Source organism: Pristiophorus japonicus, chromosome 8, assembly GCF_044704955.1.
Source record: "Pristiophorus japonicus isolate sPriJap1 chromosome 8, sPriJap1.hap1, whole genome shotgun sequence".
Classification (NCBI taxonomy): Eukaryota; Metazoa; Chordata; class Chondrichthyes; family Pristiophoridae; genus Pristiophorus; species Pristiophorus japonicus.
Window position 1 is genome coordinate 225,843,528 of NC_091984.1, and position 26,869 is coordinate 225,870,396.

The following is a 26,869-nucleotide window of genomic DNA, read 5'->3' on the forward strand; positions in this document are numbered from 1 at the left end:
CGAGCTCTGACCTGGAGGCCACTATGGGAGCTCTGACCTGGAGCTCTGTGGGAGCTCTGACCTGGAACTCTGTGGGAGCTCTGACCTGGAGCTCTCTGCGGGAGCCCTGCAGTGGAGATCAGCAGGATTGGGAATGTTGTTCAAAGTGTTTCCTCCAGGGGTCGAGTGGCTGAGGTAGGGACGCTGGATCTGGCATGGTTTGTAGAGGAGTGGGTTTCAGAAGCCAATGGCCTTTTGCTCCATGCTTTCTCGTAGCATTGTGCAGTGAACTGCCCAATGAATGACACAGCTGTGCCATAGCACATGGAAAGGGATTTTTCTGTAGGGAACATCTGTCAATATTACTATCGCCAACTATACAAGACTTGTTATATGTGCTGTGAGGACACAGTGCTCTTCACTGATACAGTCTGTTGGCCCTTCCCACAATTACCCACACCTTCATTTCATAATTTTACCATGCATTCAGGGCTAGATGCCAAGCATGCTATAGGAACACTCCCACAGCAGGCAGGTGTAAGCTTGTAGAGTGAGCAGAACACTCGATGTTCTGCGCTTAATTTACCTTCCAATTTTCTATTCCTTCCCCATCTCCTGGAGATGTTGAGTTAAACTGTGGCGTTTTCCATTCTTCATGTGGGCTATGCAACCGTGAGAGGTATCACAACCGAGCCCAATTCACCTCCTCACCTGCCTTTTCCAGCTGGGGTCAGTGGATGGTGATCAGAAGCTGGTAAACCCTAGCTAAACCGTTTTCTCCCACCCCGCTAACTCAACAATAACAACTTGCATTTATATAGTGCCTTTAGCATACTAAAATGTCCCAAGGTGCTTCACAGGAGCGTTATCAGACAAATTGGACACTGACCCACATAAGGAGATATTGGGGCAGGTGGCCAAAAGCTTGGTCAAAGAGGTAGGTTTCAAGGAGCATCTTCAAGGAGGAAAGAGAGGTGGAGAGGTTTAGGGAGGGAATTCCAGACCTTAGGGCCCAGGCAGCTGAAAGCACGGCCGCCAATGGTGGAGTGATTATAATCAGGGGTGCTCAAGAGGTCAGAATTGGAGGAGCGCAGAGATCTATGGGTTGTGGAGCTGATGGAGATTACAGAGATAGGAAGGAGCGAGTGCCATAGAGGGATTTGAAAACAAGGGTAAGAATGTCAAAATAGGGAGCCAATGTAGATCAGCAAGCACAGGGGTGATGGGTGACTCAGGGGCAGCATTCTACTAACATTAATAAACATCAGGGATGGGGCTTGGAGTCTTCCTGGTCGTCTGCCTCACTTCCAAACTATGGAGTAAATCTCGCAGCTGCATCACTGGCGAGCTGAATTTTTTTTTATAAGTTTGCTAAAGTTTAATCTTATTTTCGTTGTTTTATTTTTAATACATTGTTGCCCAATTGGTTATGTAACTGAGTCTGAAAAGCAGTACTACATTCTTAGAAGGTTCTTGCCAAAGTCTCGGCTTGATCGGGGTATCTTGAGATTACACCGCTGCTGTGAGGTGCTGTATTTTTCTTTAATTGATAGGAAGTGTCGCTGTCACCAGTGAAGCATGATAAATAATCTCCGCAACTGAGGCAAACAGCCAGAAGTAGGTTATCATCTCGGCTCACAGGATTTGATTTTTAATTACCTTTTTCATGAAGTTTGTGCCCGTCAAGGTGAGGGATGTTAATGCTAGTGCTGGAACACCTTCCATTTTGGATGTCAGCGATCGCAACAACAACAACTTGTATTTATATAGCGCCTTTAGCATAGTGAAACGTCCCGAGGCGCTTCACAGGAGTATTATGAGATAAAAATTTGACACCGAGCCGCATAAGTAGAAATTAGCGCAGGTGATTAAACGCTTGGTCAAAGAGGTAGGTTTTAAGGAGCGTCTCGAAGGAAGAAATAGAGATAGCGAGGCAGAGAGGTTTAGGGAGGGAGTTCCAGAGCTTGGGGCCGAGGCAACAGAAGACACGGCCACCGATGGTGGAGCGATTATAATCAGGGACGCTTAAGAGGGCAGAATTAGAGGAGCGCAGGCATCTCGGGGCGGGGGGGGGGGAGATAATAGAGATAGAGAGGGGCGAGGCCATGGAGGGATTTGAAAATAAGGATGAGAATTTTGAAATTGAGGTGTTGCTTAACCGGAAGCCAATGTAGGTCAGCGAGCACAGGGGGTGATGGGTGAGCGGGACTTGATGCGAGTTAGGACATGGGGCAGCTGAGTTTTGAATCACCTGTAGTTTACCAACGCGTACTCCCAGGCCAGGTACGGTACAGTTAGCTGCAGAATGTCATTCCTTCTGTCTTCCCCAGCAACATACCTCAAAATTGAACCAGAAAATGTTTCCAGATATTTTTTTAACTGTAAATGCTTGAATTTTAACAAACACAACACTGACACCCACTCTCCCTCTCGGCCAAGTGGTGATTAAACCTGAATGCTGCCAGGCTCACTTATAATCAGCCTCCTCCCAGAAGGCGTTCATTACGTCTCACTGCCGGCCACGACCTCATTAAGTTCATACTGAGGGCGACATTTCCACTGTTTAAGGCAGTCTTAGTCATTATAGGATCTGAGGGCCGACCCTTGGCAAACCGTGGGTCTTTTGATCTCCACTTTCCAGTGGGACGTGGCTGGAGCAGGGATTTAGTGCCACTGTCCTTGCCTACTCTTTGCTGATCAGCAACATTAAGGGTCGGAAACCCGGTCCAGCTGTTTTTGAGGCGGTGACACCGGCTGAGTGCTGCTTTTAACGGCAGGCGCTAGGTGCCGCCTCAAACGGCAAACTCTCAGTTTTGCCGCCCAAAGACGAGAGAGCAGCGCTAAAAGTGGCATTGCACACTCATCCTCGGGCATCCACAGAGAGGCATCTCAGGAGGCCGACCGGATTTCCCCACTGGCATGCCAGATGAAAAACATGAAAAAGAACATTTCCCTCACCCTCAGCCACATCTCCCCATTGGTCCCATTAATACATAAATGCTAAAAGAAATCAACATAACTCTTGTATATGCAAAACCTGCAAATACCTCGTTTAACCACAATCCCTTGGGAGCACCTGTACTTAAGGAGGCCTCACAGGCCGGAGAGGCACTCTGGAGACCTACAATAAAAGTCTACGGTCACACTTTACTTTTGAGCTCACAGTATCTGGTCAGGCCCTTTATTCATACACTACAACCGGCGACGAGATACAGATGACGAACCCCACCAGAACGATGCAGAGAACAGTGGGCATCCTGGAGAAATTTTCGGAGGGAGATGATTGGGAAACCTTCGTGGAGCGACTCGACCAATACTTCGTGGCCAACAAGCTGGAGGGAGAAGCGAATGCTGCCAAATGAAGGGCGATTCTCCTCACTGTTTGCGGGGCACCAACGTATGGCCTCATGAAAAATCTGCTTGCTCCAGTGAAACCCACAGAAAAAATCGTATGGTGATTTGTGCACACTGGTCCGGGAGCATCCGAACCCAAAGGAAAGCGTTCTGATGGTGAGGTACGGGTTCTATACGTGCAAGAGGTCTGAAGGCCAGGAAGTGGCGAGCTACGTCACCGAGCTAAGATGCCTTGCAGGACATTATGAATTTGAAGGACATTTGGAGCACATGCTCAGGGACTTCTTTTTATTTGGCATTGGCCATGAAGTAATACTTTGCAAACTTTTGACTGTATAGATCCCAACCTTGAGTAAAGCCATAGCGATAGCCCAGGCGTTCATTGCCACCAATGACAATACCAAGCAAATCTCTCAGCACACGAGTGCTGCTACAAGTACTGTGAACAGAGTAATGTTGTTTTCGAATCATAACGTACAGGGCAGGCCTCACATTCCTGCAGCTGCACGTCCACAGATGTCTCAGAGTCCACCATCAAGGGTGATGAATACTAGGCCATTAACACCTTGTTGCCGCTGCGGGGGTGATCATCTTTTCCATTCATGCCGCTTCAAAGGACATGTTTGCAAGGGCTGTGGAACAATGGGACATTTCCAAAGTATGTGCAGCTGAGCTGCAAATCCTGCTAATCCTGCAAATCACCATGTTGCAGAGGAGGACAGATCCACGCGGATGATGACGAACCAGAGCCTCAGACCAAGGAGGCAGAGGTATATGGGGTGCACACATTTACCACAAAGTGTCCCTCGATAATGCTGAAGCTTGAATTAAATGGACTCCTGGTGTCAATGGAGCTGGACACGAGCACGAGCCAGTCCATTATGAGCAAAAAGACTTTCGATAAATTGTGGTGCAGCAAGGCCTCAAGGCCAGTCCTGACTCCCATTCGCACTAAACTGAGAACTTACACTAAGGAACTGATTCCCGTAATCGGGAGTGCTACTGTAAAGGTCTCCTACGATAGAGCAATGCACAAGTTACCACTCTGGGTGGTACCGGGCGATGATCCCACGCTGCTCAGCAGGAGCTGGCTGGGGAAAATATGCTGGAACTGGGGCGATGTCCAAGTGCTCTCGTCCGTCGATGACACTTCGTGTGCCCAGGTCCTAAACAAGTTCCCCTCGCTGTTCGAACCAGGCATCGGGAAGTTCCAAGGAGCAAAAGTGCAGATCCACCTAATCCGGGGGCGCGACCCATCCATCACAAAGTGAAAGCAGTACCATACATGATGAGAGAGAGGGTGGAGATCGAGCTGGACCGGCTGCAACAAGAGGGCATCATTGCGCCGATCGAATTCAACGAGTGGGCCAGTCCAATTGGGCCAGTCCGATTGTTTCAAGGGAGACGGCACCGTCAGAATCTGTGGTGATTACAAAGTAACTATCAATTGTTTCTCCCTACAGGACCAATACCCACTACCAAAGGCAGACGAACTTTTTGCGACGCTGGCGGGAGGAAAGATGTTCACGAAGCTGGACTTGACCTTGGCCTACATGACGCAGAAGCTGGAGGAATCATTGAAGGGCCTCACCTGCAGTAACATGCACAAAGGTCTCTTCATTTACAACAAATGCCCGTTTGGGATTTGATCAGCCATGGAGATATTCCAGAGAAACATGGAAAGCTTGCTGAAGTCAGTCCCGCGCACCGTGGTCTTCCAGAACGACATCTTGGTTACAGGTCGGGACAGAGTCGAGCATCTGCAGAATCTGGAGGAGGTCCTTAGTCGGCTTAATCGCATGGGGCTCAGGTTAAAACGCTCAATGTGTGATTTCCTGGCACCTGAAGTGGAATTCTTGGGGAGAAGAATCGCGGCGGACGGCATCAGGCCCACCGATTCGAAGACAGAGGCAATCGCGAATGCACCGAGACCACAGAACATGATGGAGCTGCGGTCGTTTCTAGGGTTCCTGAACTACTTTGGTAACTTCTTACTGGGTCTCAGCACACTGTTAGAACCAGTGCACGCTTTACTGTGTAAAGGAGACGAATGGGGATGGAACAAAAGCCAAGAAAATGCCTTTGTAAAAGCTAGAAAACTGTTATGCTCAAACAAATTGTTTGCGTTGTATGATCCATGTAAGTGTTTGGTACTAGCATGTGGTGCGTCGTTGTATGGTGTCGGGTGTGTATTGCAACAAGCTAATGAATCTGGGAAATTGCACCCGGTTGCTTATACATCCAGAAGTCTGTCTAAGGCTGAGAGGGCCTACAGCATGATTGAAAAAGAAGCGTTAGCGTGTGTTTATGGGGTAAAGAAGATGCATCAATATCTGTTTAGGCTCAAATTTAAATTGGAAACTGACCATAAGCCATTGATATCCCTCTTTTCTGAAAATAAGGGGATAAATACAAATGCATCGGCCCGCATCCAGAGATGGGCGCTCACGTTGTCCGCATACAACTACGCCATCCGCCACAGGCCAGGCACAGAAAACTGCGCCGATGCTCTCAGTAGGCTGCCATTGCCCACCACGGGGGTGGCCCGCAGATTTAGTTATGGTAATGGAAGCATTCGAAATTGAGCAATCACCTGTTATCGCCCGACATATTAGAACCTGGACGAGCCAGGGCCCCTTACTGTCCTTAGTAAAAAACTGTGTGCTTCACGGGAGCTGGTCCAGTGTCCCATTAGAAATGCAGGAAGAAATAAAGCCGTATCAGTGGCGCAGAGATGAAATGTCTATACAGGCAGACTGCCTTCTGTGGGGTAATCGGGTAGTGGTACCACAAAAGGGCAGGGACACTTTCATTAGCGATCTCCACAGCACCCACCCAGGCATTGTAATGATGAAAGCGATAGCCAGATCCCACGTGTGGTGGCCCGGTATCGATGCGGACTTAGAGTCCTGCGTGCACAAATGTAACACATGTTCACAGTTAAACAATGCACCCAGGGAGGCGCCACTAAGTTTATGGTCCTGGCCCTCCAAACTGTGGTCTAGGGTCCATGTCGACTATGCAGGCCCGTTCTTGGGAAAAATGTTCATAGTGGTTGTAGATGCGTACTCCAAATGGATTGAATGTGAGATAATGTTGGCAAGCACGTCCGCTGCCACTACTGAAAGCCTGCGGGCCATGTTTGCCACACACGGCCTGCCTGATGTCCTTGTGAGTGACAACGGGCCGTGTTTCACCAGTGCCGACTTCAAGGATTTCGTGACCCGTAATGGGATCAAATATGTCACATCTGCCCCGTTCAAACCAGCATCCAACGGTCAGGCAGAGAGAGCAGTGCAAACAATCAAGCAGGGCTTGAAGAGGGTAACTGAAGGCTCACTGCAGACTCGTCTAATCTGAGTCCTGCTTAGTTACCGCACGAGACCCCACTCACTCACTGGGGTTCCCCCTGCTGAACTGCTCATGAAAAGGGCACTTAAGACAAGGCTCCCATTAGTCCCTCCTGATCTACACGAACAGGTAGAGAGCAGGCGGCTTCAACAAAGTACATAGCATGATAGCGCAAATGTGCCACGCGAAATTGAGATTAATGATCCTGTATTTGTGTTGAACTATGGACAAGGTCCCAAGCGGCTTCCCGGCACTGTCGTGGCCAAAGAGGGGAGTCGGGTGTTTCGGGTCAAACTTTCAAATGGACTCATCTACAGGAAACACTTGGACCAAACCAAACTCAGATTCACGGACTATCCAGAGAAACCCACATGAGACCTTACCTTTTTTGACCCCCCAACAAACACACCAGTGGCAACCGACCCAGTGGTCGACCACGAAGCAGAATCCATCACCCGTAGCAGCCCAGCAGGACTCACCACACCAGGCAGCCCAGCAAGGCCAGCTGCACAGAGCCCAGCGAGGGCCCAACAAACGACTCACCAAAACCAGCATTTGCACCAAGACAATCAACCAGGGAAATAGTTACACTATTGACTTTGGGGGGGAGGGAGGGGAGTGTTGTTATATATGTAAACCTGTAAATACCTTGGTTAACCACCAGAGGGCTCGTCCACTGGAGTCCCAAGGGATCCCACAATCCCTTGGGAGCACCTGCACTTAAGGAGGCCTCACAGGCTGGAGAGGCACTCTGGAGACCTGCAATAAAACACTATGGTCACACTTTACTTTGAGCTCACAATATCTGGTCAGGCCCTTTTATTCATACACTACAATAACCACTTACCTTGATCCCTGGACACGACCGCTCCGGGAACCCCCCGATGTCCCACTACCTTTCCCAGGCTGTATGGACGCCTGCTGGTAAGGCCACCATACTCACCTAATTCCCCGGTGGCAAGGGGGTGTTGCACGCTCGATGATGTCATCACATGGGTGGCGGCCGAGCGCGCAGCAGTATGTCTTGGCGCCGCCCCCTCCGCCGCCGAGCTAAATTTAGCGTGAGGCCAGGAACCCGGTAAGCACTTAGCCGCCCGTTAGCCGCCCACCTTCAGCGGTAATGAATGGTGTTAGGAACCGAATTTTGACCCCTGAGCACAAGGGTCAAGGTAATTCGCTACAGCAGAGAATTGAAATCCAGACTTGTTCCACAGTCAAAGGTGAAGCTTTTTGGAGTGTTTCTGAACATGGCTCTCGGGTTATTTTTCACTTATTTGTCCGCGGGCTGCGGATGACGCTGGTAAGGTCACCCTTTATTGCCTGAGAAGGTGGTAGAGGGCATTTCAGGTCACCCACATATCGTGGGACTGGAGTCACATGTGGGCCGGTCTGGGGGTAGGGTGGCAGGTTTCTTTCTTTGAAGGAGGTCACTGAGCCAGTTAGGATTTTCTGACATTGTGGCAGCTTTCACGGTCATTTTATGGTGCTAGCCCTCAAATGTCTATGTTTGCTGAGTTTAGTGGGCTGGATTTTCGGTGTTGCTCATTTCGGGGCGGTAATGGCGGCGGGGCGGTAAAGTTTGGGCCCGGGAACAGTTTGCGTCTCAGTCAGCAAAATTGGGCAGCTGGGCCCTGAATGTGGGGGGGGGGAGCGTTAAGGGAGGCGTTACACACCTCTCTTCGGGCACTAGGCCAGCTGAGCAAGCGAAAATCCCGAGCTGAACAGCCGGCCTCGGAGCGCCCTAAGAGAGGCCCGGGGAGTAAAAAAAGAACACCAAAAATATTCCCAATAAATAACTCAAACCACCACAACATAAATAGCAAAATAAAACAATCACACTTACCTGAGGTGGGCATTAATTACCTCACTGCAGCCGCTACAAGTCGGACCGCCCGCTTTCACAGGCGGTCCCAGCAGGGGGCGTTACAGAGTGCTACGGGTCTGGCGGCAGCCAAATATTGAACGGCGTCGCAACCAGGGGCGTTGCACACCGGCTCGCCTCTCCCGGGCGGTAATGCTCCGCACCCCGCTGAAACCGACCCCAAATACCCCAGCGGGGCGCTGGAAGCTGGCTGTCCGCCCGGAAGTGCTTCCTGCCACCACTGCCGCCCATCTGGGGCACTAACAGAGACAACAATGGGCCAAAAATCCAGCCCTAAGAGGATTTGAATTCATGACCTCTGGATTTCTATTCCAGTAACATAATCACCAGGCTAAAGTACTTTACTGGAGGTTGTGATTATGGCTCTCAACAAAAGCAACAGCTATAACTTGCATTTCAATAGCACCTTTTAACGTGGCAAAATGTCCCAAGGTGCTTCACAGGAGCATAATCAGAAACAAATTGACACCGAGACACAGAAGGAAATATTAGGGCAGGCGACCAAAAATACTGGTCAAAGAGGTTGGTTTTAAAGAGCGTCTTAATTGGCTGTGAAGTGCTTTGGGACGTCCAGAGGTCGTGAAAGGTACTATATAAATGAAAGTTCTTTCTTTAAAGGAGAAGAGAGAGGTAGCAAGGCGGAGAGGTTTAGGGAGAGCATTCGAACTCCAGATCCGGGGTTGCATTTACCCACTGACTCTGGGGTGGGGGGGGGGGATCCCTCTGTCTCGGGTATGTTTCAAACGGTGAAGAGGAAAGCCCCGGCTTGACATTGACTCCCCTTGTTTGTTTGCTTTGCAGGATTTCCAGATCACATGGTGCTTGGTGAATTCCGACGCCATTTCCAGACACTGGCACCAACTATCCTGAAGAAATACGGAGCGGCATTTCTGGTAACAGATGAGAAGAAGGTATGTAAGAAACAAAATCGGTGTCACTCGATGAAGAAATCACAAGGTTGGCCCAAATACATTTCATATGGGGGGATTGTCCTATGAGGAGAGATTGAGCAGACTAGGCCTATATTCTCTCGAGTTTAGAAGAATGAGAGGTGATCTCATGTACAATTCTTACAGAGCTTGACAGGGTAGATGCTGGAAGGTTGTTTCCTCTGGCTGGGGTGTCTAGAACCAAGGGTTACAGTCTCAGAATGAGAGGTTGGCCATTTAGGACTGAGATGAGGAGAAATCTCTTCACTCAGAGTAATATGTCCTTACTATACAGTATAAATGCACACGAGGCCCATACTTGAGAAAAGATCACTCTGTGACCAGTTACCTTTATTACCAAGACCTCAAGAGGCAGACGGTGGGTGGAGCTTCCCCTTTTACACCTGAAAGTCCAGCTTAGGAGTGTCTCCCACAAGTTCACCCCCTGTGGTCAGTGTTTCCAAGGTATACAACTTAGGTCAGCTTATACATGGGTTACAATGACAGTTGAATACATGACATCACCTTCCCCCCCAAAGTCTTATTGGGATCACAGGTTAAGTTTCCCTGGTGGTTTACGCTCCCTTGTAGACTTGGGCGCTGGCCTTGAGTGTCTGCTGTTTGCGGTGCCTCAGGCCTGTCCGGACTGCCCACAGTGACTGGGCTCTCCTCCACATGGTTCCGGTGTTCGGTCACCTGTGGTGGAGTAAACTCTACGTCGTGTTCTTCCTCTGCTTCTTCTATGGGGTTGTTGAACTTCCTTTTAGTTTGATCCATGTGTTTGCGGCAGATTTGTCCATTGGTAAGTTTAACTACCAAAATCCTATTCGCCTCTTTAGCAATCACAGTGCCTGCAAGCCTGCAGCGTAATTAAGGACAAAAACAGGGTCATTGACATCAGTACATCGCGCCCTCGCATTCCTGTCATGGTAGTCACATTGTGACTGACGCCTGCTCTCAACAATTTCTTTCATAGTAGGGTGTATAAGGGATAACCTGGTTTTGAGCGTCCTTTTCATTAGCAGCTCTGTGGGTGGAACCCCTGTGAGTGAGTATGGTCGGGATCTATTGGCCAACAGGAGGCGTGATAAGCGGCTTTGTAGGGAACCCCCTTGGATTCTGAGCATCCCCTTATTGATTATCTGCACTGCTCGTTCTGCCTGGCCGTTTGAGGCCGGCTTGAACGGTGCCGTTCTGACCTGGTTGATTCCATTACCTGCCATGAAGTCCTGGAATTCAGTGCTTGTGAAGCGAAGGCCATTGTCGCTGACCAAGACATCCGGTAGACCATGGGCGGCAAACATTGCCCGTAGACTTTCTACCGTGGCAGAGGATGTGCTTGAATTTAAAATGGCACACTCAATCCATTTGGAGTAGGCGTCTACTACAACCAAAAACATTTTTCCCATGAAAGGACCTGCGTAGTCCACGTGGAAGCGTGACCAAGGCTTGGTGGGCCAGGACCAGGGGCTAAGGGGGGCTTTCCTGGGTGCGTTGCCCAGCTGGGCACACGTGTTGCACCTGCGAACACAAAGTTCCAGGTCTGCATCTATCCCTGGCCCACCAAACGTGTGACCTGGCAATTGCCTTCATCATGACAATGCCCGGGTGCTCATTGTTGAAGTTTTCTGATAAATACCTCTCTGCCCTTCTGGGGCATGACAACTCGGTTTCCCCACAGTGGTCAATCGGCCTGAATCGAGAGTTCATCCTTGCACCTATGAAACGATTTAAACTCCTCAGGGCATGCCCCGTACGTGGCTGCCCAGTCCCCAATCAGGACACATTTCTTAACTAAAGATCGTAGCGGGTCTTTATTTGTCCAGACTTTAATCTGACGGGCTGTCACAGGTGAGCCTTCACTTTCGAAAGGTTCAACAGCCATGACCATCTCAGCATCATGCTCAGCTGCCCCCTTGGTGGTGGCTAGTGGTAGCCTGCTGAGTGCATTGGCACAGTTTTCAGTGCCCGGTCTATGCCGAATTGTGTAGTCATAGGTGGCTATCGTAAGTGCCCACCTCTGTATGCGGGTCGGTGCATTCGCATTTATGGCCTTGTTGTCAGCCAAAAGGGATGTTAGGGGTTTGTGATCTGTCTCCAGCTCAAATTTCCAGCCAAACAGGTACTGGTGCATTTTTTTTACTGCATATACACATGCTAGATCTCCCTTTTCTACCATCCCATAGCCCCTTTCTGTCTGCAACAGACTTCTGGAGGCATAAGCTACTGGCTGTAACTGACCTTTGGCATTCACATGCTGCAACACACACCTGACCCCATAGGACGACGCATCACACGTTAAAACTAATTTCTTACACGGGTCATATAACGTTAACAGTTTGTTGGAGCGTAAAAAATTGCGTGCTCTATCAAATCCCTTTCCTGGCTGTCCCCCCAGACCCAATCGCGACCTTTGCGTAGGAGCACATGTAGCGTGCTCAATTTGGGAAGAAAGTTGCCAAAATAGTTCAGGAGCCCCAGGAACGAACGCAGCTCCTTCATGTTACGGGGTCTGGGTGCTCTCTGGATCACTTCTGTTTTGGACGCAGTCGGTCTGATCCTGTCTGCTGCTACCCTTCTCCCCAGGAATTCTATCTCTGGAGCTAGGAAGGTGCACTTCGTCTTTTTCAGTCGCAGCCCTACCCGGTCGAGTCTGCGTAGCACCGCCTCCAGGTTGTGGAGTTGTTCTTCAGTATCGCGACCCATGATGAGGATGTCGTCTTGAAAAACCACCATCCTTGGAATCGATTTGAGGCTTTCCATATTTCGCTGAAAGATCGCGGCGGCCGAACGAATCCCGAACAGACATCTGTTATACTCAAACAACCCCTTGTGTGTCGTGATGGTGGTCAGCTTCTTCAACTCACTCGCCAGCTCCTGGGTCATGTAAGCTGAGGTCAGGTCCAGTTTTGAAAAAAGTTTGCCACCGGATAGCGTCGCAAAGAGGTCCTCCGCTCTCGGTAGCGGGTACTAGTCTTGGAGTGACACCCGATTGATGGTGGCCTTGTAATCGCCACATATCCTGACCGACCCATCCGCCTTGAGCACCGGCACAATCGGGCTCGCCCAGCCACTGAATTCGACTGGCGAGATAATGCCTTCCCTCAGCAGGCGGTCCAATTCGCATTCTATCTTTTCCCACATCACGTACGGCACCGCTCTGGCCTTGTGGTGTACTGGCCTGGCATCCGGGTTTATGTGAATCACTACCTTGGCCCCCATGAAAGCGCTGATACCGGGTTGAAATAATGAGTCAAATTTGTCCAGGACCTGTGAGCATGATACTCGTTCCACAGAAGAAATTGCATTGACATCGCCCCATTTCCAGTTCATGACAGCAAGCCAACTCCTCTCCAGTATTGCGGGACTGTCCCCCGGGACAATCTAGAATGGCAACCTGTTCTCCGAATCTTTGTGGGTCACGACTACCGTGGCGCTGCCTAGCACCGGAATGATATCATTTGTATATGTCCGTAGCAGTGCGTCAATCGGCAATAATTTTGGCTCCTGGCCTTGGACACCCACAACCTTTCAAACTGTTTGATACTCATCAGGGACTGGCTGGCCCCTGTGTCTAGCTCCATTGATACTGGGATGCCATTGAGGAGCACTTTCATCATTATTAGTGGCGTCCTGGTATATGAACTGTTTATGTACTCCACATGAACTCGCTGAACTTCAGCTTCCAGCGATTTCCCCCAGTATTCATTTGGCCTCGTAGGGCTTACATCGGGCCCGTCCTCCTCGTACATCAACCTGGCTGCAGGCTTCCTGCACATACTTTTTTTTTTTTTTTTTGCACATACGCGCCAAGTGACCGCTGACATTGCAGTTTCTGCAGGTATATTGCTGATGCCTGCGAGCTCTGGCTGGTTTTTGCCTCCACACTTCCAGCATGAGCTGGAGGCCCCGTTGTTGGAAACAAAAGGTCCCATTACCGTCTCTGACTGTCTCTGTAACTGTCCTTAAGCGCACCATTAACAGGTGTTGATGGCCCCATTATTGGCTGCATTGTCCATTGCGATGGCATGAATCGCCGTTCAGCTAGCCATTGTCTCTGTTGAATTCCCGCTTTGGGTTTGACATGCTGGGGCATGTCCGATTTCCCTTGTCTACCTAGAGAACTGTGTGCCACATTAACAATGTTGACTCCCTGGTCATTTGCCGCATTTGAGCCAAGATTTTTGCTATAAATCATTCTGGTCTTTTCCTCCCCTGAGATAATTGTCTGGTGTATCATAGTCGCCGCTTCCAAGGTCAAGTCTTTGGTCTCAATCAGTTTCCTGAAAACCCCAGCGTGCCCGATGCCCTCAATAAAAAAAGTCTCGCAGCATCTCTGCTCTGCATGCATCTGGGAACTTACATAGGCTCACCAGTCGCCTGAGATCTGCCACGAAGTCTGGAACGCTTTGCCCTTCTCGCCGCCGGTGCGTGTAAAACCGGTGTCTTGCCATGTGCATGCTGCTCGCCGGTTTAAGGTGTTCCCCGATCAACTTATTGAGCTCTTCGAACGTCTTGTCTGCCGGCTTCTCTGGCGCTAGGAGGTCATTCATCAGGGAGTACATTCTGGATCCATAAACCGTCAGGAGATGAGCCCTGTGTTTGTCGGCCGAATCCTGTCCCAACCATTCCTTAGTGACAAAACTTTGCTGTAGTCTCGCAATAAAGTCGTCTCAATCATCACCAACACAATACCTCTCTTCTGTGCTGCTAGTGGCCATGCTCGCGTGGTTTAAATCCCGGTTTCTCGTCGCCAATAATATGTCCTTACTATACAGTATAAATGCACACGAGGCCCATACTTGAGAAAAGATCACTCTGTGACCAGTTACCTTTATTACCAAGACCTCAAGAGGCAGACGGTGGGTGGAGCTTCCCCTTTTATATCGGAAATTCCAGGTTAGGTGTGTCTCCCACAAGTGCGCCCCCTGTGGTCAGTGTTCTCAAGGTGTACAACTTAGGTCAGCTTATACATGGGTTACAATGATAGTTGAATACATGACACAGAGCGTGGTGAATCTTTGGATTTCTCTCCCCCAGAGAGCTGTGGAGGCTCAGTCGTTGGGTATATTCAAGGCAGAGATCAATAGATTTTTGGATATTAAGGGAATCAAGGGATATGAGGACAGTGCAGAAAGTGGAGTTAGGGTAGAAGATCAGCCATGATCTCATTGGATGGCGGAGCAGGCTCGAGGAGCCGAACGGCCTACTCCTGCTCCTAATTCTTCTGTTTCTTATATCTTTTCTCATTGCCTTAAGCTCTCTTTAAAGGCAAAAGAAGTGTGGCGGGGAGGGGGATATAATTTGCTCTAAAAATATAAGAAAGGTGAAAAATGCTCACTTGACATCACGTTTCAGTATTCTAGATCTCAGCCCAGTCTCCAAATGTGCTTTGAATGCCCCTAAAGATTGCATCTCAACGACCCTGCAGGGCAACTTATCCCGGGCACACTTGTCACCCTTTAAGTGAAGAAGTTTCACATATATATATATATTCCTGTTCCTTTCATTCAGCTTTGTTTCAAAATGATTTATAGGATGTGCGTTGGCCAGGACATTTATGGGGTGAAATTGCCCCGTACCCCGATTGGGGTCGCTTAACCTTCCGGGGCCGGGACCTTAGCGCCTGGCGCGGAAGTCCTGCCCCCGTCATGGATTGCCCTTACCGCCCCTGAGAAGAAGCAGAGCGCAATCGCCTGCACTCCACTTCCTTTAGGGGCGGGTCCCAGGGCGCTACTGGAGCGAAATGTCCAGCGCTACGCCGATGCGCTACACGGGGCGGTGAAGGGTCACTGCGTATAAATGACGTCATCGCCGGTTGTGTGGTGGCCCGGGGCATTAACCGTGGGCCGTGGGCAGCGCTTCCGCAATCTCCTGGGCAATTTGCCGGCAGTCAGTAGCGCCCTCCCTTCCCCGGGTGAAAATTTTATAGCCCCATTAGCCCCATTAGCGCCCTCCCTTCCCCTTGTGCCCACCCAGAGGCGCTAATAGGCTTATAAAAAGAGGCAACTTCACCCCCTTAATATTTACTATTCTTTTCTATAATTGTCATCTCTTGCCCATTGTCCAGGCAAGGCTGATCAAACACCACTTTATTTGAGTGTGGATATTAAGGAGCGAGCCTTACTAATTAGACACCCTTTTTAAAAAAAAACTATTATGTTCAGTGAAAGTGGGAGAGCAACAGCCATGTAACACGATAGGACTGTTGGACTGACAGAGAAAGGTCAGGAGAGGGTCAACCGGTTTGGATTGTAGGAGCAGTGACTAAGAACATCAAACCGTTGTACAAACTTTACGGAACTCTCCATCCTTCTTGGCTTTTTAGATGGATGTTAGAATCAAATCATCGTCATCATAGGCAGTCCCTCGAAATCGAGGAAGACTTGCTTCCACTCTAAAAGTGAGTTTTCAGGTGACTGTACAGCCCAATATGGGAATTACAGTCTCTGTCACAGGTGGGACAGACAGTCGTTGAAGGAAAGGGTGGGTGGGACAGGTTTGCCGCACGCTCCTTCCGCTATCTGCGTTTGTTTTCTGCATGCTCGCTTCGACGAGACTCGAGGTGCTCAGCACCTTCCCAGATGCTCTTCCTCCACTTGGGGCGGTCTTGGGCCAGGGACTCCCAGGTGTCGGTGGGGATGTTGCACTTTATCAGTGAGGCTTTGAGGGTATCCTTGAAATAGAAGCTGAAGCACTGAATGATAAATTGCAGGTAAAAACCTTCACTCACTGGACTGAATTAGAGGACCTCGGGTAGACCATCTCTTTTAATACCCTGGGATGCATTTCATCAGGACCAGGGGACTTGTCTACCTTGAGTCCCATTAGCCTGTCTAGCACTGCCCCCCTAGTGATAGTGATTGTCTCTAGGTCCTCCCTTCCCACATTCCTGTGACCAGCAATTTTTGGCATGGTTTTTGTGTCTTCCACTGTGAAGACCGAAGCAAAATAATTGTTTAAGGTCTCAGCCATTTCCACATTTCCCATTATTAAATCCCCCTTCTCATCTTCTAAGGAATCAAGCGGCTGCTTTGTCCTGGATGTTGTCGAGCTTCTTGAGTGTTGTTGAAGCTGCACTCATCCAGGCAAGTGGACACTCCTGACTTGTGCCTTATAGATTGTGGAAAGGCTTTGGAGAGTCAGGAGGCGAGACACTCGCTGCAGAATACCCAGCCTCTGACCTGCTCTTGTGGCCACAGTATTTATGTGGCTGGTCCAGTCAAGTTTCTGATCAATGGTGACCCCCAGGATGTTGATGGTGGGGGATTTGGCGATGGTTATGTGTTGAATGTCAAGGGGTGGTTTTACACAGCCCGATATCCTTTTCTATTGACTTCAACAGAAAAGGAAATAGGACGGAGTGTAAAACCGACTGCTGCTCTCTTTGCAGGTCTGCCTGTGATGTATTCTTACAACATCACTAACAAACACACTACACAAGATGGCTCTGAACAGAAAACTGCCATCACATGATCCTTTGTTATTTAGTAGTTGCAGTACCACAGTAGTCCACTAGGTGGAGCTGCCCGGCACATTTATGCGAGGAGGTGCGTAAAGGGGGAAAGCCAAAATTGCAAGTGACCTTAATCATAGTAACACGGAGAAAATGTATTCTGTAGAAAGGATTGGTTGGAGCCAAGCAGAGAAAATAACGGAGAGCCTTACTTGCCTTTACTAATATAAGTAAAAAACAGCACCACCCGAGCAGCTCACCGCGTCTCTCTCCATCTATCGCTACCTTTGATCTCTCCACTCACTGCTGCTACATCTAAGAGTCTCTTTGATCTAACTGTAATCTGATTGCTCTCCCCGACTCGTTCACCTCTAATCACAGGAATAAGAGTAAACGAAAGTCAAAGACGGCTACAGGACTGAAAGAGAAAAAAATCGGTCTGATTATAGAAACCTGACCGAGGAGTGCCTTGATAGCAGCTGGGAAAACTCAAACAAAAGAGGATAATGTCAAACTGTGAACAACGGTGGGCAATCTATCTGGCAGAAGATGAACTTGTTCAGAGAGAATCAAGATCATCTTTAGTGAGAGATACACCAGCTTTGCTCAGCTGGCAGCCTGCTGCTGGGTTGAGTGCATAAACGAAGGTGACCCTCCATTGTAGTACTGTACGAAGGAAATCTTTGTTATCAGAGGTGACATCCTTCAGAGGAGATGTTAAACGGAGGTCCTTTCTGTCTGTCCAAGGGAATGTCTAAAACCCCATGATACTACTCGAAGAAGAGCAGCTAATCCTTTGCGTGCCCTGACAAAGACGTAAAAAAAAATCCCGGATTAACTGCTTGTTTTATTTCATTGCTGTTTGTGGGTGTTATGAATGTAACTATGTAATACTTGCCACCAGGGGGCGCGACTGTTGGAGTCCTAATGGTCACCTGCACACACGTGCAGGGCCGGTATAAAAGGTTGGCTGCCATGTTGTTAAGGCACTCTGCAGTTGTAATAAAGAAGACTAAGGTCGCACTAAGTTTAGCTCACAGTACTCAGCTTCTATACACAACAGTGGGATGTTCCTGGTGAATGATGGCTGCTTTCTTTGCCTACATAATAAGAGTCAGTGCTCTCCAAAAGATGTGCGAAGCACTTTGAAATGCTCCAAGAATGTAATGCAGTTCATAAGAACGTAAGAATTAGGAGCAGGAGTAGGTCCAGTCTGCTCCACCATTCAATAAGATCATGGCTGATCTATGACCTCAACTCCACTTTCCTGCCCAATCCCCATATCCCTTGTTTCTCCTAGAGTGCAAAAACGTATCTATCTCAACCTTGAATATACTCAACGACTGAGCATCCACAGCTCTCTGGGGTAGAGAATTCCAAAGATTCGCAACCCTCTGAGTGAAGAAATTTCTCCTCATCTCAGTCCTAAATAGCCGACACCCTATCTTGGCACTATGCCCCCTAGTTCTAGACTCACCAGCCAGGATAAAAGGAAAAGGAGGTGGGGTAGCATTGCTGGTTAAAGAGGAGATTAATGCAATAGTTAGGAAAGACATTAGCTTGGATGATGTGGAATCTATATGGGTAGAGCTGCAGAACACTAAAGGGCAAAAATCGTTAGTGGGAGTTGTGTACAGACCTCCAAACAGTAGTAGTGATGTTGGGGAGGGCATCAAACAGGAAATTAGGAGTGCATGCAATAAAGGTGCAGCAGTTATAATGGGTGACTTTAATATGCACATAGATTGCGCTAGCCAAACTGGAAGCAATACGGTGGAGGAGGATTTCCTGGAATGCATAAGGGATGGTTTTCTAGACCAATATGTCGAGGAACCAACTAGGGGGGAGGCCATCTTAGACTGGGTGTTGTGTAATGAGAGAGGATTAATTAGCAATCTCATTGTGCGAGGCCCCTTGGGGAAGAGTGACCATAATATGGTGGAATTCTGCATTAGGATGGAGAATGAAACAGTTAATTCAGAGACCATGGTCCAGAACTTAAAGAAGGGTAACTTTGAAGGTATGAGGCATGAATTGGCTAAGATAGATTGGCTAATGATACTTAAGGGGTTGACTGTGGATGGGCAATGGCAGACATTTAGAGAACGCATGGATGAATTACAACAATTGTACATTCCTGTCTGGCGTAAAAATAAAAAAGGGAAGGTGGCTCAACCGTGGCTATCTAGGGAAATCAGGGATAGTATTAAAGCCAAGGAAGTGGCATATAAATTGGCCAGAAATAGCAGCGAACCTGGGGACTGGGAGAAATTTAGAACTCAGCAGAGGAGGACAAAGGGTTTGATTAGGGTAGGGAAAATGGAGTACGAGAAGAAGCTTGCAGGGAACATTAAGGCGGATTGCAAAAGTTTCTATAGGTATGTAAAGAGAAAGAGGTTAGTAAAGACAAACGTAGGTCCCCTGCAGTCAGAATCAGGGGAAGTCATAACGGGGAACAAAGAAATGGCAGACCAATTGAACAAGTACTTTGGTTCAGTATTCACTAAGGAGGACACAAACAACCTTCCGGATATAAAAGTGGTCAGAGGGTCTATTAAGGAGGAGGAACTGAGGGAAATCTTTATTAGTCGGGAAATTGTGTTGGGGAAATTGATGGGATTGAAGGCCGATAAATCCCCAGGGCCTGATGGACTGCATCCCAGAGTACTTAAGGAGGTGGCCTTGGAAATAGTGGATGCATTGACAGTCATTTTCCAACATTCCATTGACTCTGGATCAGTTCCTATCGAGTGGAGGGTAGCCAATGTAACCCCACTTTTTAAAAAAGGAGGGAGAGAGAAAACAGGGAATTATAGACCGGTCAGCCTGACCTCAGTAGTGGGTAAAATGATGGAATCAATTATTAAGGATGTCATAGCAGCGCATTTGGAAAATGGTGACATGATAGGTCCAAGTCAGCATGGATTTGTAAAAGGGAGATCATGCTTGACAAATCTTCTGGAATTTTTTGAGGATGTTTCCAATAAAGTGGACAAAGGAGTACCAGTTGATGTGGTATATTTGGACTTTCAGAAGGCTTTCGACAAGGTCCCACACAGGAGATTAATGTGCAAAGTTAAAGCACATGGGATTGGGGGTAGTGTGGTGACGTGGATTGAGAACTGGTTGTCAGACAGGAAGCAAAGAGTAGGAGTAAATGGGTACTTTTCGGAATGGCAGGCAGTGACTAGTGGGGTACCGCAGGGTTCTGTGCTGGGGCCCCAGCTGTTTACATTGTACATTAATGATTTAGACGAGGGGATTAAATGTAGTATCTCCAAATTTGCGGATGACACTAAGTTGGGTGGCAGTGTGAGCTGCGAGGAGGATGCTATGAGGCTACAGAGTGACTTGGATAGGTTAGGTGAGTGGGCAAATGCGTGGCAGATGAAGTATAATGTGGATAAATGTGAGGTTATCCACTTTGGTGGTAAAAACAGAGAGACAGACTATTATCTGAATGGTGACAGATTAGGAAAAGGGAAGGTGCAACGAGACCTGGGTGTCATGGTACTTCAGTCATTGAAGGTTGGCATGCAGGTACAGCAGGCGGTTAAGAAAGCAAATGGCATGTTGGCCTTCATAGCGAGGGGATTTGAGTACAGGGGCAGGGAGGTGTTGCTACAGTTGTACAGGGCCTTGGTGAGGCCACACCTGGAGTATTGTGTACAGTTTTGGTCTCCTAACTTGAGGAAGGACATACTTGCTGTTGAGGGAGTGCAGCGAAGATTCACCAGACTGATTCCCGGGATGGTGGGACTGACCTATCAAGAAAGACTGAATCAACTGGGCTTGTATTCACTGGAGTTCAGAAGAGTGAGAGGGGACCTCATAGAAACGTTTAAAATTCTGACGGGTTTGGACAGGTTGGATGCAGGAAGAATGTTCCCAATGTTGGGGAAGTCCAGAACCAGGGGTCACAGTCTAAGGATAAGGGGTAAGCCATTTAGGACCGAGATAAGGAGAAACTTCTTCACCCAGAGAGTGGTGAACCTGTGGAATTCTCTACCACAGAAAGTTGTTGAGGCCAATTCACTAAATATATTCAAAAGGGAGTTAGATGAAGTCCTTACTACTCCGGGGATCAAGGGGTATGGCGTGAAAGCAGGAAGTGGGTACTGAAGTTTCATGTTCAGCCATGAACTCGTTGAATGGCGGTGCAGGCTAGAAGGGCTGAATGGCCTGCTCCTGCACCTATTTTCTATGTTTCTATGTTTCTCAGCATCTACCCTGTCAATCCCCCTCAGAATCTTGTATGTTTCAATGAGATCTCCTCTCATTCTTCTAATCTCCAGAAAGTATAGGCCCAATCTACTCAATCTCTCCTCACAGGACCGCCCTCTCATCCCAGGGATGGGTCTAGTGAGGCTTCCTTGAAGCGCCTCTAAGGCAAGTCTATCCTTCCTCAGGTAAGGTGACCAAATTGTGCACAATACTCCAGGTGTAGTCTCTCCAAAGCCCTGTACAATTGTAGCAAGACTTTCTTATTCTTGTACTTGCATGTACTCTTGTACTCTTGGACTTCCTTGATAATGTGCAACATCTCCACCGGCACCTGGGAGTCCCTGGTCCAAGACCACCCTAAGTGGAGGAAGAGCATCCGGGAGGGCGCTGAGCACCTCGAGTCTCATCGCCGAGAGCATGCAGAAAACAAACGGAAGGAGCGTGCGGCAAACCAGACTGCCCACCCACCCTTCCCTTCAATGACTGTCTGCCCCACCTGTGACAGAGACTGTAATTCCCGTATTGGACTGTACAGTCACCGGAGAACTCATTTTTGGAGTGGAAGCAAGTCTTCCTCAATTTCGAGGGACTGCCTATGATGATGACTCTTGCAACAAAGACCAACATGCCATTTGACTTACTAGTTCCTTGTTATAAAATTATGAAGAAGGATAATATGGAGAATTGGCTACGAGAAAGATTTCCATCTATACATGTCCGCAGAGCATCCCAAAGTGCCTCACAGCCAAAGAATTACCATTTGCAGTGTTGAAACTGATATTATGTAAGCAAATGTGGTAGCCATTGCACACAGCAAAGTCCCAGAAACAGCACAGAGATAAAAAGAGCTGAGTTTTGGTGCTGTTGATTGAGGGATGAATATTGGCCAGGACTTCAGGCAAACTCCCCTGCTCTTCTTTGAAATAGTGACCTTGGGATCTTTTACGACCACCTGAGAGGGCAGACGGGGCCTCGGTTTAACGTCTCTTTCGAAAGCCCAAGCCTCCAAAAATACCAGATTTCCCCGGTACTACATTGAACTCACCGTAGAGTCTGTGCTCAGACCCTGCCGTGGGGCTTGAACCCACAACCTTCTAACGGAGGTCAGCGTGCTACACGGAGCTAAGCTGTGTTTTTAGGTGGGCTGGATGAAGTAATGCAGAATAGGAACCTGAGGTTCTGTCTCGATGATAACTGGCAAAACATTTGTTAGTAGACATAAGCCATGTCATATTATGTCATAAATCACTGAATTTATTTTTCAGGCTACAGAAGAACTTCTCACCTTGTTGGATTTGGAGAAGCACAGTTTTAGTCTGGGACAGAGTCAGGTGCGTATAACACTGAGAGACCTCCATCTGTGCAGCAATGGAATAAACCTCCCAGGAAGTCACACTTACATTTCAGACATAAAATCAAGGCACATGCTTTATCAGGTTGCCACCCATCCTGTGTTAGGCTGGGCAGTCTGTATGCAGGTCGCCATTGTGATAGGTCACGGTCACTCGTCCATCTCCCGTGGCATTGCACATAATCCAGGCCAATTTGAATTTGTCTGGTCAAGCAGTGTTAGAGGGTAAGGGAATAATGGAACCAAACTGGGTGGGGGAGGGAGAGGAAGATAGGAGGGGGGAGGTGGCGGGTGCAGAACAAAGTGGGATGAGGATGGAATAGAGGGAGAGAACGGGGAAGTGGAGAAGAATGGGGTGGGATGGGGTGGTGACAGGTGAGGAAGGGAAGAGGAGGAGAGGAAGAGGAAGAGAAATTAGGAGAGTGGGCCGGGTGGGAGAGAGGGGGAGAGAGATCCAGGAGAGGCAGAGATTCAATGGACTGCATCTCTGTCTGGGAAATCCTGAGTGTGAGGGGTGGGAGGTGTCGGTGATTGATAAAATAACCCGGTGGGGGGAGTGCTGAAGTATCGAAATAAAAATTGGGAGAGATGTAAAACCGACTGCCGGTTTTCTGTCAACCATTTTACACAATCGCCCAAAATCAAAATGTCCCCCATCATGTTTAGAACATAAGGTATAGGAGCAGGAGTAGGCCTTATGGCTCCTCCATTTAACAAGATCATGGCTGATCTTCTACCTCAACTCCATTTTCACCACGCGATCCCCATACCCCTTGATTCAGAAGCTTATCCATTCGGGCACCAATATAACCTATAAAACAGTCAGCTCTAAACTGTGGTCATTGGATTGGATTTAATATAAACTAAGTTGCACTATTTTTTTTAGATAGAATTTACAGCACAGAAACAGGCTATTTGGCCCAACTGGTCTATGCCGGTGTTTATGCTCCACACGAGACTCCTCCCACTATTCTTCATCTAAACCTATCAGCGGATCCTTCTGACTCCTTCATGCACACAGTGCACCCAAAAGGACAGCATTTCAGTAAAACTAGGATTTCTTAAAAGAAGCTTGGATACACTGAAACTCAATAAATAAATGATTTTTGAAAAATTCGATCCTGGGATGTGGGCGTCGCTGGCAAGGCCAGCATTTATTGCCCATCCCTAATTGCCCCTTGAGAAGGTGGTGGTCAGCTGCCTTCTTGAACCATTGCAGTCCGCGTGGTGGAGGTACTCCCACAGTGGCTCGCTAGGCCATTTCAGAGGCCCGTTAAGAGTTAGGGTAAGGTTAGGGTCCTGCTTTTATTAATTGGTTCTCAGGAAAGTACATTGCCATTTTCTGAAGCTATTGTCGATATAGATGTCCATTCAGAAGTATATTTGTGAAGCTATCGTACGTATTTATTTATCGTTCATGGGATGAGGGCGTCACTGGCAAGGCCAGCATTTATTGCCCATCCGAAGGTGGTGGTACCTTATACAACTGAGTGGCTTGCTAGGCCATTTCAGAGGGCAGTTAAGAGTCAACCACATCGAGGTGGGTCTGGAGTCACATATAGGCCAGACTGGGTAAGGTCGGCGGATTTCCTTCCATAAATGTCATTCGTGAACCAGAAGACTTTTCTACAACAATCCATTAGTTTCACGGTCGCTATGACTGATGCTGGCTTTTTATTCCAGATTTTTGATTAATTAACTGAATTTAAATTCCCCAGTTGCCGTGGTGGGATTGGAACTTGTGTCTCCAGATCATTAGTCCAGACCTCTGGATTACTGGTCCAGTGACATAACCTACCCACTACTAATGCTACCGAACTCACTACTGGAGTGAAACCTTCGCCTAATCTTTGAATGTGGATTGATTTCCCACCAGATCTTCTTCAAAGCCGGAGTGGTGCCCCGATTGGAGAGAGACCGCGAGAAGCTGATTTGCCGCAACTTAATCTTGCTGCAGGCTGTGGGACAGGGATTCCTTGGACGGCAACAATTCAAAAAAATGAAGGTAAAGCTCTCCTGTTATGTGCGTTAATGGTTGCCGTGGCCTACGGCCCACATCTAAAAATGTGTACTTAAAGAGGAAGAAATAAAATGTAAGGGTTTGAAATTTGGTCCCGGTGTTGTGTCGGCATGCCTGTTCACTGTGTAATGTCTGTAACACTGTATGCAACATTGAATGTATCCTTGTACTGTACACACCTTACCGGTACACTAGAGGGTGCTGTTGCTGGAGGCCTAGGGGTTGCCTGCACATGGCAGGTAACCCAGTATAAAAAGCAACACACAGCTTGTTGTCGTCACTCAGGAGCTGCTAATAAAAGACTGCAGGTCTGCAGAGTTTAAGCACCATATCCTGCCTGATGGAGTCATTAGTAAAGGTGCCTACATACACAACACCCGGGACCCCCGATGTCCCACCACCTTTCCCCGGCTGTACGGACGCCTGCCGATGAGGCCACCGTACTCACCTAATTTCTGAGCCGCCACGGCAAAGGGACGTTTGCACGCTCGATGACATCACCACGTGGGCGTCGCCCTCATCGCCCAACTAAATTTTGAGGCGGTGACATGGGCTGAGCGCTGATTTTAACGGCAGGCGGTAGGTGCCGCCTCAAACGGCGAAATTCAGTTTTGCCGCCCAAAGATGAGAGAGCAGCGCTAAAAGTGGCATTCCGCACTCACCCTCGGGGCCCCAACGGAGCGGGAGCTCAGGAGGCCGACCGAATTCACCCACGGTCGGCTGCTGGCAGGCGAGTTTCCAAAAAAAAAAAGAAAAAGAAATGTTGCCGACACTTCCCCACTGATCCCATTCGCACCTAAGTGCTAACAATAAACCGAAACACCTTGATCCCTGGACCCTACCATCCCGGGACCCCTGATGTCCCACCACATTTCCCCGGCTGTACGGACCCTTGCCGGTAAGGCCACCGTACTCGCCTAATTCCCCGGCCGCGACGGCAAGGGGACGTTGCACGCTCGATGATGTCACCACGTGGGTGGCGGCTGAGCGCGCAGCGGTACGTCTTTGGCCCCCACCGCCCAACTAAAGTTCCCGAAGACCAGGAACCCGGTTGCCACCGACGGCAAGGACTTAGCCACCTATGAGCTGCCCCTCTCCGGCGGCAGTGGACGGCGTTAAAAAAACTAATTCCAACCCCATAATTATCGATACACTATGAAGGTCTGGTTCCATGGCACCTGAATTTTCCCTTTCAGAAAGGCCTGTACACCCCAGCGTCGAATGAGCTGACTGCGGTGTTTTTTTTTCTCTTTCTCCAGACCCAGCGTTTAGCCCTTTGCTGCATTCAGAAGAACATCAAGAAGTACTGGCTGGTCCATCAGTGGCAATGGTGGCAGCTGATGTCAAGAATCCGTCCGATGCTTAACATTAACTTGGCTGATAAAAATCTTCGAGTCAAAGAGGTATGTTTGCGACATAGCGGCAGGGAGATGTACAGGCCTCTCCACCCCAGCCCCCCGAAATTTTTCATATTGTCAGCCAGTGGCAGAGTGGGTGGCACTCTCGCCTCTGAGTCAGAAGGTCGTTGGATAAAGTCCCACTCCAGAGACTTGAGCACAAAAATCGAGGCTGTCACTCCCAGTGCAGTGCTGAGGGAGCACTGCACTGTCGGAGGAGCCGTCTTTCGGATGAGACATCAAACCGTCTGCCCTCGCAGGTGGATATAAAAGATCCCATGGCACTATTTCGAAGAAGAGCAGGGGAGTTCTCCCCGGTGTCCAGGCCAATATTTATCCATCCAGCACAGAACAAAATAGACTATCTGTTGTGTGTGGGAGCTTGCTGTGCAAAAATTAGCTGCCGCATTTCCTACAGTACAACAGTGACTACACTCCAAAAAGTACTTCCTTGGCTGTAAAGCGCTTTGGGACGTCTGGTGGTCGTGAAAGGCGCAATATAAGTTCTTTCTCCCTTTCTTTCTATATCTTTTGAAAGAATGTGCCTCACGTCGCCTAATAGAACACAGGAGCAACAGATATTCTTCCAGAGCAAGTCAGTTGCGCAATTCAATCAGTGAAACCGATTAGTTGGATGTGTGTTTCTTGATGCTCGCTGGGATAATGCAGCGCATGGTAGCAAGGTTATTGATAGACTCGTCTCACATAAACAGCAGTTGGGACTTGTGCTTTAGAGTTTAGTCACACTAGACTGTCTCCTGTCCATTTGCTTTATTTGAATTGTTAAATTGATGTAAATATTTATTTTCTAGCCAGCCTGGGAATGTAAAGAAATGCGATATAAAGAGTACAATCCGATAGAAGGAGATGATTTCATTGTTTTACCAATCTTCTGGGAGTGCTGCACTTTTGTTTTATTCAGGTGT

The 26,869-nt window shown here is 48.5% G+C and overlaps 1 protein-coding gene across 7 annotated transcripts in view; it reads left to right on the forward strand.

The window, feature by feature from the left end:
- Positions 1-26,869, forward strand: part of LOC139269044 (unconventional myosin-XVIIIb-like) — a 452,517-nt gene that overhangs the window by 221,787 nt on the left and 203,861 nt on the right. For all 7 annotated transcript variants that reach the window (XM_070888021.1, XM_070888023.1, XM_070888024.1 and 4 more), the window contains 4 exons: positions 9,368-9,477; positions 22,441-22,506; positions 24,403-24,531; positions 25,806-25,949. In XM_070888021.1, the coding sequence (XP_070744122.1) occupies positions 9,368-9,477; positions 22,441-22,506; positions 24,403-24,531; positions 25,806-25,949 (449 nt within the window). The remainder of the gene's footprint in view (positions 1-9,367; positions 9,478-22,440; positions 22,507-24,402; positions 24,532-25,805; positions 25,950-26,869) is intronic.